The sequence below is a fragment of the Ranitomeya imitator genome, chromosome 1 (genome assembly GCF_032444005.1).
Source record: "Ranitomeya imitator isolate aRanImi1 chromosome 1, aRanImi1.pri, whole genome shotgun sequence".
NCBI lineage: Eukaryota > Metazoa > Chordata > Amphibia > Anura > Dendrobatidae > Ranitomeya > Ranitomeya imitator.
Genome location: NC_091282.1, coordinates 554710730 through 554731994, shown reverse-complemented (window position 1 = coordinate 554731994; position 21265 = coordinate 554710730). Strand labels below are relative to the sequence as shown.

At 42.1% G+C, this 21265-nt stretch overlaps 1 protein-coding gene across 6 annotated transcripts in view; it reads left to right on the top strand.

The window, feature by feature from the left end:
• EPS15L1 (epidermal growth factor receptor pathway substrate 15 like 1) overlaps positions 1–21265 on the top strand; it is a 393851-nt gene that overhangs the window by 114108 nt on the left and 258478 nt on the right. For 2 of the 6 annotated variants that reach the window (XM_069767729.1, XM_069767730.1), the window contains exons 11-12: positions 7122–7278; positions 11992–12054. In XM_069767729.1, coding sequence (XP_069623830.1) covers positions 7122–7278; positions 11992–12054 — 220 coding nt within the window. Of the gene's footprint in view, positions 1–7121; positions 7279–10618; positions 10655–11991; positions 12055–21265 lie in introns of all 6 variants that reach the window. The other 4 variants (XM_069767732.1, XM_069767733.1, XM_069767728.1 and 1 more) reach the window with 3 other exon arrangements.

Below are 21265 nucleotides of genomic sequence, written 5' to 3'. Positions count from 1 at the left end.
CGAAGTGCTCATCACACATCTAGATGAGTTCCTTGGGGGGGTTTAGTTTCCAAAATGGGGTCACATGTGGGGAAGGTCCAATGTTTAGGCACACATGGGCTCTCCAAACACGACATGGTGTCCGCTAACGATTGGAGCTAATTTTTCATTCAAAAAGTCAAATGGCGCTCCTTCCCTTCCGAGCATTGCCGTGTGCCCAAACAGTGGTTTACCCCCACATATGAGGTATTGGTGTACTCAGGAGAAATTGCCCAACAAATTTTAGGATACATTTTATCTTGTTACCCATGTGAAAACAAAAAAATTGAGGCTAAAATAATTTTTTTGTGAAAAAAAGTACTTTTTCATTTTTACGGATCAATTTGTGAAGCACCTGGGGGTTGAAAGTGCTCACTAGGCATCTAGATAAGTTCCTTGGGGGGTCTAGTTTCCAAAATAGGGTCACTTGTCTCTAGGCACACAGGGGCTTTCCAAACGCAACATGGTGTCCGCTAAATATTGGAGCCAATTTTTCATTCAAAAAGTCAAATGGCGCTCCTTCCCTTCCGAGCCCTGTCATGCGCCCAAACAGTGATTCCCCCCCACATATGGGGTATCGGCGTACTCAGGACAAATTGTACAACATCGTTTGGGGTCCAGTTCATCCTTTTACCCTTGGGAAAATTAAAACATTGTTGCTAAAAGTTCATTTTTGTGACTAAAAAGTTAAATGTTCATTTTTTCCTTCCATGTTGCTTCTGCTGCTGTGAAACACCTGAAGGGTTAATAAACTTCTTGAATGTGGTTTTGAGCACCTTGAGGGGTGCAGTTTTTAGAATGATGTCACTTTTGGGTATTTTCAGCCATATAGACCCCTCAAACTGACTTCAAATGTGAGGTGGTCCCTAAAAAAATTGGTTTTGTAAATTTTGTTGTAAAAATGAGAAATCGCTGGTCAAATTTTAACCCTAACTATGTGCACACGGGTAAAAAGAGGTGCAGAATTTTCTGCACAAAATCCGCGTCTCCTGGCAGAATCCGCAGCTGCGGATTTGCTGCGGTTTTTATGCGGTTTTAGTGCGTTTTTTGTGCGGAATTGATGCGGATTTTGTGCGGATTTTCTGCAGTTTTTACCAGTGCGGATTTCTATTAATGGAGGGGTGCAGAAACGCCGCAGATCTGCTCAAAAGAAGTGACATGCACTTCTTTGAATCTGCAGCATTTCTGCGCGGATATTTCTGCACTATGTGCACAGCTTTTTTTTTTCCACATTGATTTACATTGTACTGTAAATCACAGTGCAGTTCTGCAGCGTTTCTGCGCGGGAAAAAAACCCTGCAGTTCTGCACTAAATCTGCATCGTGTGCACACAGCCTTATAACTTCCTAGCAAAAAAAAATTTTGTTTCCAAAATTGTGCTAATGTAAAGTAGACATGTGGGGAAATGTTATTTATTAACTATTTTGTGTCACATAACTCTCTGGTTTAACAGAAAAATAATTTAACCCCTTTCTGACATTAGACGTACTATCCCGTTGAGGTGGGGTGGGCCCCTATGACCACCGACGGGATAGTACGTCATATGCGATCGGCAGCGCTCACTGGGGGAGCGCCGCCGATTGCGGCTGGGTGTCAGCTGCCTATCGCAGCTGACATCCGGCACTATGTGCCAGGAGCGGTCACGGACCGCCCCCGGGACGTTAACCCCCGACACACCCCGATCAAAGATGATCGCGATGTGCCGGCGTTACAGGGAAGCATCTGGCAGGGAGGAGGCTCCCTGCGGGCTTCCCTGAGACCCCCGCAGCAACGCGATCTGATCGCGTTGCTGCGAGGGTCTCTTACTTCCCTCCCTGCCTGCTCCAGCCCCGGATCCAAGATATCCGCGGATCCGGGTCCTGCAGGGAGGGAGGTGGCTTCACAGAGCCTGCTCAGAGCAGGCACTGTGAAGCCTGCAGTGCTGCATGTCAGATCGGTGATCTGACAGAGTGCTGTGCAAACTGTCAGATCATCGATCTGTGATGTCCCCCCCGGGACAAAATAAAAAAGTTAAAAAAAATTTTCCCAAATGTGTAAAAAAAAATAAAAAAAAATATTCCTAAATAAAATTAAAAAAAAATATTATTCCCATAAATACATTTCTTCATCTAAATAAAAAAAACAAAACAATAAAAGTACACATATTTAGTATCGCCGCGTCCGTAACGACCCGACCTATAAAACTGGCCCACTAGTTAACCCCATCAGTAAACACCGTAAGAAAAAAAAAAAAACGAGGCAAAAAACAACGCTTTATTATCATACCGCCGAACAAAAAGTGGAATAACACGCGATCAAAAAGACAGATATAAATAACCATGGTACCGCTGAAAACGTCATCTTGTCCCGCAAAAAACAAGCCGCCATACAGCATCATCAGCAAAAAAATAAATAAAAGTTATAGTCCTGAGAATAAAACGATGCAAAAATAATTATTTTTTCTGTAAAATAGTTTTTATTGTATAAAAGCACCAAAACATAAAAAAATTATATAAATGAGGTGTCGCTGTAATTGTACTGACCCGAAGAATAAAACTGCTTTATCAATTTTACCAAACGCGGAACGGTATAAACTCCTTCCCCAAAAGAAATTCATGAATAGCTGATTTTTGGTCATTCTTCCTCACAAAAATCGGAATAAAAAGCGATCAAAAAATGTCACGTGCCCGAAAATGTTACCAATAAAAACGTCAACTCGTCCCGCAAAAAACAAGACCTCACATGACTCTGTGGACCAAAATATGGAAAAATTATAGCTCTCAAAATGTGGTAACGCAAAAAATATTTTTTGCAATAAAAAGCGTCTTTCAGTGTGTGACGGCTGCCAATCATAAAAATCCGCTAAAAATCTCGCTATAAAGGTAAATCAAACCCCCCCTTCATCACCCCCTTAGTTAGGGAAAAATTAAAAAAATGTGTTTATTTCCATTTTCCCATTAGGGCTATGGTTAGGGCTAGGGTTAGGGCTAGGGCTAGGGTTGGGGCTAAAGTTAGGGTTCGGGTTTAGATTACATTTACAGTTGGGAATAAGGTTGGGGTTAGGGGTGTGTCAGGGTTAGAGGTGTGGTTAGGGTTACCATTGGAATTAGGGTTAGGGGTGTGTTTGGATTAGGGGTTCAGTTATAATTGGGGGTTTCCACTGTTTAGGCACATCAGGGGCTCTCCAAACACGACATGGCTCCTTCCCTTCCGAGCTCTCCCGTGTGCCCAAACAGGGGTTTACCCCAACATATGGGGTATCAGCGTACTCAGGACAAATAGGACAACAACTTTTGGGGTCCAATTTCTCCTGTTACCCTTGGGAAAATACAAAACTGGGGGCTAAAAAATAATTTTTGTGGGAAAAAAAAGATTTTTTATTTTCACGGCTCTGCGTTATAAACTGTAGTGAAACACTTGGGGGTTCAAAGTTCTCACAACACATCTAGATGAGTCCCCTGGGGGGTCTAGTTTCCAAAATGGTGTCACTTGTGGGGGGTTTCTACTGTTTAGGTACATTAGGGGCTCTGCAAACGCAATGTGACACCTGCAGACCATTCCATCTAAGTCTGCATTTCAAATGGCGCTCCTTCCCTTCCGAGCCCTCCCATGCGCCCAAACAGTGGTTCCCCCCACATATTGTGTATAATCGCACTCAGGACAAATTGGGCAACAAATTTTGGGGTCCAATTTCTCATGTTACCCTCGGGAAAATACAAAACTGGGGGCTAAAAAAATAATTTTTCTGGGAAAAAATGTTTGTTTTATTTTTACGGCTCTGCATTATAAACTTCTGTGAAGCCCTTGGTGGGTCAAAGCGCTCAAAACGCATCTAGATAAGGTCCTTAGGGGGTCTACTTTCCAAAATGGTGTCGCTTGTGGGGGGTTTCAATGTTTAGGCACATCAGTGGCTCTCTAAATGCAACATGGCGTCCCATCTCAATTCCTGTCAATTTTGCATTGAAAAGTCAAACGGCGCTCCTTCCCTTCCAAGCTCTCCCATGCGCCCAAACAGTGGTTTACCCCCATATATGGGATATCAGCGTACTGAGGACAAATTGTACAACAACTTTTGGGGTCCAATTTCTTCTCTTACCCTTGAGAAAATAAAACAAATTGGAGCTGAATTAAATTTTTTGTGAAAAAAAGTTAAATGTTGTTTTTTATTTAAACATTCCAAAAATTCATGTGAAGCACCAGAAGGGTTAATAAACTTCTTGAATATGGTTTTGAGCACCATGAGGGGTGCAGTTTTTAGAATGGTGTCACACTTGGGTATTTTCTATCATATAGACCCCTCAAAATGACTTCAAATGAGATGTGGTCCCTAAAAAAAAATGGTGTTGTAAAAATGAGAAATTGCTGGTCAACTTTTAACCCTTATAACTCCCTAACAAAAAAATGCTGATGTAAAGTAGACATGTGAGAAATGTTACTTATTAAGTATTTTGTGTGACATATCTCTGTGATTTAATTGCATAAAAATTCAAAGTTGGAAAATTGCGAAATTTTCATAATTTTCGCCAAATTTCCGTTTTTTTCACAAATAAACGCAGGTACTATCAAAGAATTTTTACCACTATCATGAAGTACAATATGTCACGAGAAAACAATGTCAGAATCACCAGGATCCGTTGAAGCGTTCCAGAGTTATAACCTCATAAAGGGACAGTGGTCAGAATTGTAAAAATTGGCCCGGTCATTAACGTGCAAACCACCCTTGGGGGTAAAGAGGTTAAAATTTGAAAATTGCAAAATTTTCTAAATTTTCGCCAAATATCTGTTTTTTTCACAAATAAACGCAAAAATTATCCACCTAAATTTACTACTAACATGAAGCTCAATATGTCACGAAAAAACAGTCTCAGAATCGCTAGGATCCGTTGAAGCGTTCCCGAGTTATTACCTCATAAAGGGACACTGGTCAGAATTGCAAAAAATCGCCAGGTCATTAAAGTCAAAATAGGCTGGGTCATGAAGGGGTTAAGGAGATACAATAGGCATGATCTAATGAGGAATGAGGTAGAAAGCAATCTGGTATAATGAAAGGGGGATTTCAAAGAATATAAGTTAGCGCATGTTTGAGCTCTTACAAGTCTTTTTTTTCTCAGCCCAAAGCTTGATTCACAACTACACTTCTTACTACTGCTATATAATTTTCTCCATGCTTCTATCTGTGTGCTAAATAAGTAAAAAAGAGAATTAGAGCAGCAAAAAAAATGTCTGGGTGCAGAGCCCCCCAGGCAAATACCAAACCTCAAATATAAAAAAGAAAAGATGGAGGCTTCACACTGTGTGCTAAATAAGGGATGAAGAGCAGGAATTCCTCTCTGTATTCTATGCTCTTGTATGGCAGACATCATAGCAGATGGGGGGTTTGAGTCCTATAATGGCTAGAACTAATGTTATTCCTCATCTTGACACATGACCGCTTATTCTGAAAAAATTCTTGAAGGTACGGTCACTGTGTAACTCAGTACAACATGCAGTGTTTCTCATAAAGTGTCCACTGAGACTTATTGATGAGAGGTGTTATTAAAGACAGACCCCAACGTTTGCAGTGCTGAATGAAGATAGTAAAGTAGAAGCTGAAGTTTGCAGCTATCTGTAGCATCTGGGGGATATCAGGACTGTAAAAAAAGGCATGTAGTTGCTAACAGATTCAGCTACTGCCTGTTAACAAAATTAAATAAAAAAAATGTGATCCATGTCACTATATTGTGTCACTACAACAATTTTAACCAGGCTGTGCCACTATACCCCCATTCAATATTAAAGATGCAGAGTACCGTGGGGGTATATCAAATGACTAATTTAAAGTACATGAACTGTATTGAAACCTGTCCTAGATGAGCCTATGCTATAACAGCGCTAGAAGCATAAGGGCTGATACAGCAATGAGATGTAGTAAAACTCTACATGGAACAAGGGTAAGTATAGACAAAACTCTCCGTTCTGTGCAACTTACATTAATGATGAAGGGTCTGTCCTGCGTCCCTCAGCCCCGACGCGCATTTCGTCCACACTTCCTCAGCAGTTTCTCTTCCTATTAACAGGGTGGACTACTGGTGTCATGCTGATTGAATGCTGGCTTCCCCCGATTAGCATGACAACATTAGGGTACCGTCACACTAAAACGACGCTGCAGCGATACGACAACGATGTCGATCGCTGCAGCGTCGCTGTTTGGTTGCTGGAGAGCTGTCAGCGACCAACGATCCCGAAGTCCCCTGGTAACCAGGGTAAACATCGGGTTACTAAGTGCAGGGCCGCGCTTAGTAACCCGATGTTTACCCTGGTTACCAGCGTAAACGTAAAAAAAAACACTACATACTTACATTCCGTGTCTGTCCCCCGGCGCTGTGCTTCTCTGCACTGACAGCGAGCACTGCACAGCCGGAAAGCACAGCGATGACGTCACCGCTGTACTTTACGGCTGGCCGGCGCTCACCAGTTAGTGCGGGAAGCTGACGGCGAGGGACAGACACGGAATGTAAGTATGTAGTGTTTTTTTTTTTTTTTTTTTACATTTACACTGGTAACCAGGGTAAATATCGGGTTACTAAGCGCGGCCCTGCGCTTAGTAACCCGATGTTTACCCTGGTTACCAGTGAAGACATCGCTGAATCGGCGTCACACACGCCGATTCAGCGATGTCAGCGGGAGAGCCAGCGACAAAATAAAGTTTCAAACGATCTGCTACGACGTACGATTCTCAGCGGGGTCCCTGATCGCAGTAGCGTGTCAGACACAGCGAGATCGTAATTATATCGCTGGAACGTCACGGATCGTGCCGTCCTAGCGACCAAAGTGCCACTGTGTGACGGTACCCTTAGTCCCATCATGTCAACAGTAAGAGAAACTGCAGCTCTGTTGACAGGGAGTAGCCGAATCTCTGGCAAGGATAGTCAATGACCAGCGCTTGGTACAGACAGGTAGCCTCTGTTATCAGCAACATGCATTTTTTTCTAAAGTACCGGATATCCTCTTTAATAATTAAATACATGTTATAAGATAGGTAAATATTTTTATGCAATTACTTGAAAATTTTACATAGCTACCTGAATGCTTTTTTATTGAAATCATTTATTAGTGTATAAAAGCTAACAGGCCATACTCTACAGGGCACTTGCAGACACCAGGCAGATGGGGAAGCTAAATAAGGATCAGTTTGGTCTCGCAATGTACTTCATTCAACAGAAAGTCAGCAAAGGACTTGATCCGCCACAAGTTTTGACTCCTGATATGATCCCACCAGCAGAAAGGAACACGGCGATACAGGTAAGCATACTTTTAGAACTATATAGCTTTGTTAATACCTGTTTTTTTTTTTATTTATTGGCTCAAATTATTAATTGCACACAATTTTATTATGTCCTGTGGCATACGTTTTTGCCATAAGTCTATATATTTAATATGCCCTTATAAAATAAAGACATGAATTACTTCTTTTAGACATGATTTCAGTGGAAGCCAAGGAATCCTTTACTATTAGTGATAAATGATATATTCTGTCACGTTACGTAAAGTTGCTTTTGGCTTTTAGTAAATTTGGCTACAATTGAATTATTAAGTAGTAGATTTATTAAGATTTATTAGTTGCTATATTACAATTCTATTTACCGTATATACTCGAGTATAAGCTGACCCAAGTATAAGCTGGCCCTCCTAATTTTTCCACAAAAAAAATGGGAAAACTTAATGACTCGAGTATAAGCCTAGGATGGGAAATGCAGCAGCTACCGGTAAATGTCAAAAGTAAAAATAGATATCGATAAAAGTAAAATTAATTGAGATATCAGTAGGTTAAGTGATTTTGAATATCCATATTGAATCAGGAGCCCCATATAATGATCCATAAAGTTTATGATGGGCCCCATAAGATGCTCCATATTAAAATATTGCCCTTATAATCCTGCATAAAGGTTAATAATGGCCCCATAAGATGCTCCATAGACACATTTGCCCACTATAATGCTGCACAAATGTTGATTATGGCCCCATAAGATGCTCTATAAAGATATTTGCCCCATATAGTGCTGCACAAATGTTGATTATGGCCCCATACAGACACTTGCCCCATATAGTGCTGAACAAACGTTGATTATGGCCCTAGAAAGACACTTGCCCCAAATAGTACTGCACAAACGTTATGGCCCCATACAGTCACTTGCCCCATATAGTGCTGCACAAACGTTATGGCCCCATAAGATGCTCCATACAGACATTTACCCCATTATAGTGCTGCACAAACGTCATAGCCCCATAAGATGCTCTATACAGACACTTGCCCCATTATAGTGGTGCACAAACGTTATGGCCCCATAAGATGCTCCATACAGACACTTGCCCCATATAGTGCTGCACAAACGTTATGGCCCCATAAGATGCTCTATACAGACACTTGCCCCATATAGTGCTGCACAAACGTTATGACCCCATAAGATGCTCTATACAGACATTTGCCCCATTATAGTGCTGCATAAACGTTATGCCCCAGAAGATGCTCTATACAAACACTTGCCCCATTTGCTGTTCCTGCGGTAAAAAAAAAAATCACATACTCACCTCTCCGTCGCTCAGGCCCCCGGCACTTCCAATATTCACCTGCTCCTCGTTCCGGCGTCGCTCCATCTTCAGCACTGACGTTCAAGCAGAGGGCGCGCACTAACTACGTCACCGCGCCCTCTGACCTGAGCGTCACTGCAGAAGACGCTGAAGACGGAGCTGCGGCTGGAACGAGGAGCAGGTTAGTATCGCGCAGCGCTGAGCTCCCCTCCCCGTTATACTCACCTGCTCCTGGCGCGGTGCAGTCCCTGCTTCCCCAGAGCCGCAGCTTCTTCCTGTACTGAGCGGTCACAGTTACCGCTCATTACAGTAATGAATATGCGGCTCCACCCTAATGGGAGGTGAAGCCACATATTCATTACTGTAATGAGCTTTACCATGTGACTGCTTAGTACAGGAAGAAGCTGCTGGCGCCGGGGAACCGCGCCAGGAGCAGGTGAGTATAATTAGACAGCCCCCGCTCCCCCTCCCCTGCCGACCCCTGGGTATGACTCGAGTATAAGCCGAGAGGGAGACTTTCAGCCCAAAAAATGGCTTATACTCGAGTATATACGGTATATTACTTATATAATGTAAGAATTATTTTGCAAATATATAATTGGATATACAATGTTCAACAAACATTACTAATCCAAAATCTATATTAAAACATGTAGTTTTTCTGACCTGTGGTAGTTTTTAATTTTTGTTACATGTTTTACTTTGGCAGAAATCCTGCCTAAAATGCTAATCTCAGGTGTAAACAGGAATCCCAGAGATTGGCTTTACAGTAGGCACCTCTGCATAGGGAAACTGAGACAATGTTCATAACTGCGTTAGGAAAAGGAACAGAAATACAAAATTCACGCAGGGAAACTGAACCGTCACATGACTGTGCCCGACATGGTGTCTCATGTTCAACCAGAAGACATAGCACAGCCTACAGCAGCATTATTTCCAAGATAAAATGAACGACTCTGTGCAAAAGATAACACAGCTTAAAGGGAACCTTACAGCTGATTAATGCTGCCCGAACCACATGCATCATGAATCAGACAATTGCTCCACTCTTGCAGCTATGAATGTTTTAAAACTGCAGCCAGGGATGAGAAGTCTTGGATGACTAGTCACAGAGGTAATGTCCCTGCTGCCTTCTTTCCTCTCCGGTAAGCTAGACTGACAGGCCTCTTTACAAGTATTAAGGGAGAGACCTGTAAATCTAGGTGAGCAGAGCGGAGAGAAGCTCAAGGGGGACATATCTCTGTGACTATCCATGTTAATTCATCCACGGTCACTGTTTTACAATATGGTTTCTCATAAACGCTGAAGCACAGTGTCCCCCAACTCCAGTCCTCAAGACCCACCAACAGATCATGTTTTCAGGATTTCCTTAGAATTGTGCTGGTGATGAGATTGTACTAAGGAAATCCTGGAACCATTCTCAGTTTGTTAAGCTAAAGCATTGGAGTTGGGGAACACTGTGCTGCTTCAGAGTTTCTGAGAAACCATATTGTAAAACATTGACCGTGGATGAATTGACATGGATGACTAGTCCCAGAGATATGTCCCCACGAGCTTCTCTCCTCCCTGCTCACCTAGATTTACAGGTCTCTCCCTAAATACTTGTAAGGGAAGAGACCTGTCAGTCTAGCTTAGCAGAGAGTTCAAGCAGCATGTGGTTCAAGCATCATGAATCGGCCGACAAGAACACTGAAAGACTGTATACTTATTTATGTAAATTAGCTTTATGACATGCAGAAGTTATTGGGTAAGAAGCAGGATGAAGAATATAAGAGAAACTTTACATTGTATTATAATCCTGCACTTTGATATTATAAAGGGCTGCTCATGATGGCAAGCTGAAAAGGGACAGGCAGTGCCAACTTATTCTAAAGTTCAGTGTTCAGCTTTTGGCTGTTTCCTACATGAATATTCAGAGCTTATGTTATGGACAGTGGTATGTTAAGTTTTATAGTCTTTTTTATTTTATTTTTCTAGTCCCTTTAAGTAGATAACTAGTGTTAGGCGGCTAAAATTGTATGTTACTTGATAATTGTTTTAATTTTGTTTAAAGTATGCAGTGAAAGCAGCTTGTGTTTTCCATTTAAGAGTAAGTACAATATTTTATTAGATGTTTAGATTATACAGCAGATACTGTATAATTTTCACCTATATAGAGAAATGTAAAAAATGGTCATAATCTGCAAGTGTTATTTTCTCATGCACAAGGTTAAAGGGGTATTCTTGTCTCAATGAACAAATGTTATTTTTGTTTAATAAAAAGCTATGCAGTTTCCAATGTACGTTCTGTATTTTTGTCAAGTTTCAGGATCTATGCTTGCTGTCATTCAGTAGGTGCTTTATTAATTACTTCCAGTACATGCAAATCTGTTGTGTGTATCTGAGCTCTCCCCTGTAACATAGTGTACTCCTGTGTATTGATGGGCGAACCCCTGGATGTTTGGTTTCGGCCAAACAGTTAAAAAAAAAAGTTTGGTTCGGGTGCCAGAACAGTACTCGAACCCGAATCCGGACCCCATTCACATGAATGAGGGGCCCAAACATCCAGTGTTTGCCACGCTGTCATGTGCATGACAGTGAGGCAAATACTTCCTCTGATCGGCAGTAAGAGTAATACCGCCAGGCAAAGAGCTGCAGTTCCCACGCTGTCAGATGACAGCGTGAGCCCGCAGCTGTGACCGGTGGTAAAAAGTATACCTCTGATTACAGGTGTTGGCTGATGGGCCTACTATTCCCATCAGCCTACGCCTGCTGTCGCTGATAACAGCAAGAGCAGGCGCCGCTGTTGAGTGTATCCATCAGCCTGTGCCTGCACTATATATATATATATATATATATATATATATATATATATATATATATATAATTATATATATATAATTATATATATATATTTTTTTTTTGTTTTGTTTTTTAAATTGCATGGGTTCCCGTATTTTTGATAACCAGGCAGACAAAAATGACTGTAGCAGGCTGCAACCCTCAGCTGTCAGCTTTGGCAAGGCTGGTCATCAAGAATAGAGGGACCCCTACACCGTTTTTTGAGATTATTTAAAATTTTGAAAACCAGTCTAGCTAAAGCAGATGGCTGGGGCTGGTTTTCACAGGCTGGTAAGGGGCCATGGATATTGCACTTCCCCCACCTAGCCCAATTTTACTGTTTGGGTTTGCCCATCTCTACTCCTGTGTACCCATCACATAGCCATGGAGAGATGTGCACCCCTTGAAGTGAATAAATGAAGATTTCGATTGTACAAGTACAAGCAAAACTCTTGAAAGCTGTAAAAAAACAGAAGCATAAAGATTATTTGGAAATTGTATAATCTTTGTTATCCAAAAATTGCTAAAAACGGGAATAACCCTTTAAGTAATAAAATGTGTGTAATCTTTGTTCCATCTGTGGTTTTTCCCTGCCCTTTTCTCCAGACCCTGTCTGGTTACATGACCCCCATAGGAAATGACATGGCAAACTTAACAGAAATCCGGCGTGTGAGTAGACCCTCACTTAGTACTCCCTTACTGGCATGCCATGTGGTTTTGCATGATCACCTTTTATCCCTACTCTGAAGCATCTTTATGCAGATTTTTAAGTTTGTCAAGCATGATAATGTACATCAATATAGCATCCCATCGGGGCAATTCTGTTGTGAATGCAACTTACACAGGGATTATAATGGGAGCAGTGGTTGTAGTGTGGGTAGGATGTGGAGACTAAATATAATATGGCATGGTGTACGTTTCTTAATTCCATATGTCACTGTGAACTAGATCTTTAAAGCACTGTGAAATAAGATGGTGCTATATAAGTAAGCATAATAACTACTTAAATAAATTAACCACTTAAGGTACTGTCACACTAGACGATATCGCTAGCGATCCGTGACGTTGCAGCGTCCTCGCTAGCGATATCGTCCAGTGTGACAGGCAGCAACGATCAGGCCCCTGCTGTGCTGTCGCTGGTCGGGGAAGAAAGTCCAGAACTTTATTTCGTCGCTGGACTCCCCGTAGACATCGCTGAATCGGCGTGTGTGACACCGATTCAGCGATGTCTTCACTGGTAACCAGGGTAAACATCGGGTAACTAAGCGCAGGGCCGCGCTTAGTAACCCGCTGTTTACCCTGGTTACCAGCGTAAAAAAACAAACACTACATACTTACATTCAGCTGTCTGTCCCTTGCCGTCTGGTTCCTGCACTGACTGCTGGCCGTAAAGTGAAAGCAGAGCACAGCCACAGCGGTGAGTCACCGCTGTGTGACTCACCGCTGTGCTGTGCTTTCACTTTCACTTTACGGCCAGCAGTCAGTGCAGGAACCAGACGGCAAGGGACAGACAGCTGAATGTAAGTATGTAGTGTTTGTTTTTTTACGCTGGTAACCAAGATAAACAGCGGGTTACTAAGCGCGGCCCTGCGCTAAGTTACCCGATGTTTACCCTGGTTACCGGGGACCTCGGGATCGTTGGTCGCTGGAGAGGTGTCTGTGTGACAGCTCTCCAGCGACCAAACAGCGACGCTGCAGCGATCCGGATCGTTGTCGGTATCGCTGCAGCGTCGCTAAGTGTGACGGTACCTTTAGTTACTTGTGAATACAAAAGGCTTTTCCTTTTATTATGGAAATGCAAAGTGAAAACAATGATCGTTTAACTAAAAGGGAATGTGTAAAAAAAAAAAGGCTTATTGCTTAATTCAGGTTATTATGCTAAAAGTATTTTTAAAGTTTTGGCTTTTTTTTAATATCACGATAAGTATTTGGGAAAAAAAGCTTGGTGTTTTCATATTGATCATTGAACCATTCAAACTTACTGGGTATTTTTTTTCAGGAAGTCCACATGTACATTAGCAGTGAACACATGAACAGAATTAGATTATAGATTTTGTATTAAAGCAGATAATAAGGCAGCACGGTGGCTCAGTGGTTAGCACTGCCGACGTGCAGCACTGGGGACTTGGGTTAAAATACCACCAAGGACAACATCTGCAAGGTGTTTGCGTGGGTTTCCTCTGGGTTCTCCTGTTGTCTCCCATTCTCCAAAGACATACTGATAGGGAATTTAGATTGTGAGCCCCAATGGGGACAGTGGCGATAATGTCTGTAAAGTGCTGTGGAATATGATGGTGCTTTATAAGCAAGCATAATAAATAATAAAAGGTCATTGTGAAGGGAGCTGTGACAACTTCTATTAGGAATGGTACTTCCTGTGTCATCAGCTGTGTATAGTGATTGAAAAAAAAATATTACCACAAAGACCAGATTTAAACAATAGTCATTTTCTTATAACTCATTACCTTTAAAAGTATAGTACTGTATTTTCCGGCGTATAAGCTGACTTTTTAACCCTTGAAAATCATCTCAAAAGTCGGGGGTCGTCTTATACGCCAGGTACGGCGTGTGCAGGGAGCGGTCCTGTATGGTTCCCAGGATCTGGAGGAGAGGAGACTCTCCTTCAGGCCCTGGGATCCATATTCATGTAAAAAAAAAAAAAAATGGGATATACTTACCCTCCAAAGGCCCGCGGCTCTCAGCAGTGCAAGCGGCGGCCTCCGTTCCTAAGGATGCATTGAGCGAAGGACCTTCGATGACGTCGCGGTCCCATGACGGAGGGTAAGTATATCCCATATTTTTAATTTTTATTCTTTTTTTTACATGAATATGGATCCCCGGGCCTGAAGGGAGAGTCTCCTCTCCTCCAGACCCTGGGAACCACACGCTGTATAAGATGACTGGGCGTATAAGATGGCCCCCATCTTATACGACGAGTATATCCCAAACTCCATATTTTATATGGAAAAGTTGGGGGTCGTCTTATACGTTAACTTGTTTTCCTGGCAGTTCAAGGGAAAGAGATACAGATTTTCAAATTGATACTGTGCACCAGGTGTAACTACAGTTTCCAGTATATCTAAATCCACCTACAATGAAAATGTGCACAGACATTACTGCTACCTTCAGATATTATATTGTCATTAGTTTGATATGGTTAATTGCTCCGTTGTGGAATGAAAAATGGGATTTCGAACAAAGAGTTTTCCCATCTCCAATCGTGTCCCAGTGTGTACAGTACAGACCAAAAGTTTGGACACACCTTCTCATTTAAAGATTTTCCTGTATTTTCAAGACTATGAAAATTGTACATTCACACTGAAGGCATCAAAACTATGAATGAACACATGTGGAATTATATACTTAACAAAAAGGTGTGAAACAACTGAAATTATGGCTTATATTCCAGGTTCTTCACAGTAGCCACCTTTTGCCTTGATGACTGCTTTGCACACTCTTGGCATTCTCTTGATGAGCTTCAAGAGGTAGTCACGGGAATAGTCTTCCAACAATCTTGAAGGAGTTCCCAGAGATGCTTAGCACTTGTTGGCCCTTTTGCCTTCACTCTGCGGTCCAGCTCACCCCAAACCATCTCGATTGGGTTCAGGTCTGGTGACTGTGGAGGCCAGGTCATCTGGCGTAGCACATCATCACTCTCCTTCTTGCTCAAATAGCCCTTACACTGCCTGGAGGTGTGTTTGGGGTCATTGTCCTGTTGAAAAATAAATGATGGTCCAACTAAACGCAAATCGGATGGAATAGCATGCCACTGCAAGATGCTGTGGTAGCCATGCTGGTTCAGTATGCCTTCAATTTTGAATAAATCCCCAACAGTGTCACCAGCAAAGCACCCCCACACCATCACATCTCCTCCTCCATGCTTCACGGTGGGAACCATTCATGTAGAGCCCATCCGTTCACCTTTTCTGCGTCGCACAAAGACACGGTGGTTGGAACCAAAGATCTCAAATTTGGACTCATCAGACCAAAGCACAGATTTCCACTGGTCTAATGTCCATTCCTTGTGTTCTTTACCCAAACAAGTCTCTTCTGCTTGTTGCCTGTCCTTAGCAGTGGTTTCCTAGCAGCTATTTTACCATGAAGGCCTGCTGCACAAAGTCTCCTCTTAACAGTTGTTGTAGAAATGCGTCTGCTGCTAGAACTCTGTGTGGCATTGATCTGGTCTCTAATCTGAGCTGCAGTTTACCTGCGATTTCTGAGGCTGGTGACTCGGATAAACTTATCCTCAGAAGCAGAGGTGATTCTTGGTCTTCCTTTCCTGGGGCGGTCCTCATGTGATCCAGTTTCTTTGTAGCACTTGATGGTTTTTGCCACTGCACTTGGGGACACTTTCAAAGTTTTCCCAATTTTTCGGACCAGCTGACCTTCATTTCTTAAAGAAATGATGGCCACTCGTTTTTCTTTACTTAGCTGCTTTTTTCTTTCCTTAATACAAATTCTAACAATCTATTCAGCAGGACTATCAGCTGTGTATCCACCAGACTTCTGCACAACACAACTGATGGTCCCAACACCATTTATAAGGCAAGAAATCCCACTTATTAAACCTCACAGGGCACCCCTGTGAAGTGAAAACAATTCCTGGTGACTACCTCTTGAAGCTCAACAAGAGAATGTCAAGAGTATGCAAAGCAGTCATCAAAGCAAACGGTGGCTACTTTGAAGAACCTAGAATATAAGCCCTAATTTCAGTTGTTTCACACTTTTTTGTTAAGTATATAAGTCCACATGTGTTAATTCATAGTTTTGATGCTTTCAGTGTGAATGTACAATTTTCATAGTCATAAAAATACAGAAAAATCTTTAAATGAGAAGCTGTGTCCAAACTTTTGGTCTGTACTGTTTTAGGTATAGTAATAATAATAATATTTACAAATGGATCCAATTTGAAATGTATTATAGTTCTTCTGATTTGCTATGTTCTTTACACCATGTGCAGGTTATTGCAGTAGCTTAGATATCAATGATTATGACAACTCATATAGTGACAGTTGGTTGTTAGTGCTCGTAACTATGTATACTTAAAGGGAACCTGTCACCCCGAAAATCGTGGGTGAGGTAAGCCCACCGGCATCAGGGGCTTATCTACAGCATTCTGTAATGCTGTAGATAAGCCCCCGATGTATCCTGAAAGAGGAGAAAAGACGTTATATTATACTCACCCAAGGGCGGTCCCGCTGCTGGTCAGGTCGGATGGGCGTCTCCGGTCCGCTGCGGCGTCTCCCATCTTCATTACAAGACGTCCTCCTCTGATCTTCAGCCATGGCTCCGGCGCAGGCGTACTTTGCTCTGCCCTGTTGAGGGCAGACAAAGTACTGCAGTGCGCAGGCGCCGGGCCTCTGACCTTTCCGGCGCCTGCGCACTGCAGTACTATCCTCTGCCCTCAACAGGGCAGAGCAAAGTACGCCTGCGCCGGAGCCGTGGCTGCAGATCAGAGGAGGACGTCTTGTAATGAAGATGGGAGGCGCCGCAGCGGACCGGAGACGCCCGTTTGACCTGACCGGCAGCGGGACCGCCCCTGGGTGAGTATAATATAACGTCTTTTTCTCCTCTTTTAGGTAACATCGGGGGCTTATCTACAGTATTACAGAATGCTGTAGATAAGCCCCTGATGCCGGTGGGCTTACCTCACCCGCGATTTTCGGGGTGACAGGTTCCCTTTAAGCTACTGCAGTACCATGCACATGAGTAAGAGACATAGCAAATCAGAAGAACTATGCTACATTTCTAATTGGAGATATTTGCTGGTATAATAATAATAATATGTAAACATACTGGTACAGGATCTTGGAGATGGAAATACCCCTTTAAGAAAAATCAGTACTATATTGTAACCTGCCAATAAAGAATTGACTAACCACGCATAGTGAGCTGGTGACAAGAGCTTGTAGTAATTTATAGGAGATTTGTAGTGCTGAGTGAACGTGCTCGGACAAGGTGTTATTTGAGGATGATCGAGTGCTATCCAAGTGTCTTTGGCATGCTCTGAAAATATGTTTGAGTCCCTGCAGCTGCATTTCTCACCGCTGTTTGACAGCCGCAACATATGCAGGGATTGCCTGTTTGTTAGACTGTCAAACATTACGAGACATGCAGCCGCAGGGACTCGAACATATTATTCCAGCACACCGAAGACAATTGGATAGCTCTCGATCATGCTCAAATAACACCTTGTCTGAGCACGTTCGCTCATCACTAGAGATTTGTCTTATGATAGTGTGTATCCAATTTTCTTTTATACCATTATGGATGTAATCAAAGTTTTATAAAAAACTGTGGAAAAGTTTTAGGTAGGTGTGGGAAAACTGCTGCAAAGTAAGAATACTTCCAAAAATAGAAGTGTTAAAAGTTTATCTTTATCAATTAACAAAATACAAAGTGAACGAACAGAAAAGAAATCTAAAGCAAATGAATATTTGGTGTGATCGCCCGTTGCCTTCAAGAGAGCGTTAAAACATCAATTCTTTTAGGTACACTTGCATATGATTTTTGAAGGATTTCGGCAGGGGGATTGTTCCAAACATCTTGTATGACTAAGGCTACTTTCACACTAGCGTTAACTGCAATCCGTCACAACGCGTCGTTTTGCAGAAAAAACGCATCCTGCAAAAGTGCTTGCAGGATGCGTTTTTTCCCCATAGACTTGTATTGACGACGCATTGCGACGGATGCGTCGTGCTTTGGCGGACCGTCGGGAGCAAAAAACGCTACATGTAACGTTTTTTGCTCCTGACGGACCGCTTTTTCCGACCGCGCATGCGCAGCCGGAACTCCGCCCCCACCTCCCCGCACCTCACAATAGGGCAGCGGATGCGCCGGAGAAATGCATCCGCTGCCTCCGTTGTGCAGTGCGTTAAACGCTAGCGTCGGAATCTCTGCCCGACGCATTGCGACGGGGAGATTCCGACGCTAGTGTGAAAGTAGCCTTACTGCAGATCTTTTTTGGATGTAGACTTGTGGAAATTCTTCTGTATCTTTTTATGATCCCAGACAGACTTGAAGTCGAGATTAGGGCTCTGTGGGGGCTATGGCATAATTTCCATGACTACTTGTCTTTATACTGAACATGGTTCTTAACCTTTAATTAGTCCTGTAGTGTCCATTGGATCCAAAGCAAGTTTGTTTTTCTCACATTTTCAAGTATGGAAGTTAGGTAACTGTTCGTTTTGGTAGCTTCCTAGCCCTTCCCTCCTCAATGCATCGTGATATGTGTCTTGCCACAGCAAGTGCTTGGGGTTCATCGGACCTTAGTGTAGTAATGTTTTGGTTCTTTTTCCTGTTTTGGAAGTAGCCCACATCCTGTCAAAGGTCATTGTCATTTGTGTGTGAGATCTAGGGACTGAAAAACCAAAACCAAATGTGTAAATTGCTAAAAAAAAAAAAAAAAAGTATGTGCAACGAGCGACATAAAAAGATATGTGATTCTTGTGCCAAATAGTTTTTTCATAGTACATAAGTACGTTTAAATGTTCTTGATTTTTAAATATTTTATCATTTAGCAAAGCTGTTGTACCTTAAGTTCCTAAGTAAAGTAAAATTCTTCTTTAATATATGCTGTTTATTTTTTTATATGAAAACTGCGGTCCCATGTACCCCACAAGGCAAATAGTGCAAGTATTTTGGTGCCACTAACGGGGTCATTATACTGCTGTAGAATAAATTTAAGGCTAATCAGATGCCTCCCTGATAGTAATACATGATGGATAAGTGTCTGTGGTTCTCAGCATTAAAGGTACAGTCACATTAAGCGACGCTGTAGCGATATAGACAACGATCCGATAGCTGCAGCGTCGCTGTTTAGGTCGCTAGGAGACGTCAAACACGGCAACAGCTGAATGATGCAGGGGCGATCCAGTGACGTACTTATCGTTCTCGCTGGTTGTTCACTCCATGAAAAAACATTGCTGGCATCGTTGCTTTTGCTGTCAAACATGACGATACACGCCGACCTGACGACCAAATAAAGTTTTGGACTTCTAGCTACGACCAGCGATGTCACAGCGGTATCCAGATCGCTGCTGCGTGTCAAACACAACGAGATCGCTATCCAGGACGCTGCAACGTCACGGATCGCTGTCGTTCTCGTTGGAAAGTTGCTCAGTGTGAAGGTACCTTAAGGATATGGGTATCTTTGAGGACTGTAAACGCAGTGGTGAGCTTTAGTGAAGCAGATAAAAGACACATTATGCTTAATTCCATTCAGTCCTGCTATGTGTAACAGAGATGATCATCTTCTAGGAATTCCGGCCACTGGGCGGCGCGCATAGCAGATCGGCAATGAGAAGGACGGAGTCTCCTGCAGACCCGTGGTTTTCATGCCAACCCATCGGCGTCCTGCGATCGCGTGACCGAAGCGCCAGTGGGCTGAGTTAGTGATGGGGAAAAGTTAGTGGCCCGCTTCTGGCATGCTGGAACCCACATCAAAGAGGGTTGTAAATGGGTTAAAAAATTGTGTGCTTTTGGTGCTGTTTGAAGGCAAAATGTGGTCACACCAATTATTAATTTGATTTAGATTTTGCTGCTGTTCTTTCATTTTGCAAATTTTGTTTTTTAATAAGAATAGTGATATGACAAAAAAGCCAAAACATTGTCAATATTATAAAAGGAAACAAAAATTAAACACAAAAACCTAATATAAACGATAGGTAACTTTCTAATAGTAGATTCCCTTTAAAGCAGCTTATACAATTAAGCATCTTTAGTTCACATACAAATCCGTAAACTCAATTTTAGCTAAACAAAATTGTTGGAAGATTCCTAGTCTAAATCTGATACTTAAATAACCAAACACTTCAGTTTTTTCAATTTAGAATGAAGTAATACCCTATTTTGACTGGATTTTTATATATTCTTTGCTTTGATTTTGTGACATTGCTTTTGCTTTATTGGCCAATTACAGTTGTGTGAAAAAGTGTTTGCCCCTTCCTGATTTCTTATTCTTTTGCATGTTTGTCACACCTTAATGTTTCAGATCACCAAACCTTATGAAGGTCTTTATTATTAAGGGAAAAAGAAATCCAAACCTACATGGTCCTTTGTGAAAGGTGATTGCCCCCTTTAAAACCTAAATTAACCTAAGTTTATTACATCTTTGGGAAGCTGAGTTCAAATTCCCTAGCCACATCCAGGTCTGATTACTGTCACACCCTTCTCAATCAAAAAATAACTTAAATAGGACCTGCCTGACAAAGTGAAGTAGACCAAAAGGTTCTCAAAAGCTAGACATCATACAGCTATCCAAAGAACTTGTGGAACTAATAAGAAACAAAGTAATTGAGATCTATCAGTCTGGAAAATGTTATAAAACTATTTTCTAAAGCTTTGGGATTCCAGCGAACCACAGTGAGAGTCATTATCCACAAATAGCTAATATATTGATCAGTGGTGAACCTTCCCAGGAGTGGGCATCCGACCAAAGTTAGCCCAAAAGCGCAACAACAACTCATCCAAGAGGTCACAAAAGACCCCACAAGAACATCCAAACAACTGCTGGCCTCACTTGCTTCAGTTAAAGGGACACTGTCACCTGAATTTGGAGGGAACAATCTTCAGGACACAAAAGAGAATAGTAAAACCAAAAACACTCAGTTTGAAAAAAATCGCAGTAATCCGCAAGTGCTAGTAAAAGATGTAAAAAACAGGGTATTTGGTTGATACGTTTTTTGCAAAAAATGTATACTAAGCTGCTCTACCAAACTTCACGGTATACCCATATCAGAGCAGTCCTAACTAATGTATGCAATCCCTATCTGATGTATTTAAAAACCTGATCATCTGTATATTACCTGTGTGAACAGGGTTCAGAGAGGAAAAATCCATGTGTGCATACAGAGTAGAACAGCTTTTGTGCAGATAGCCC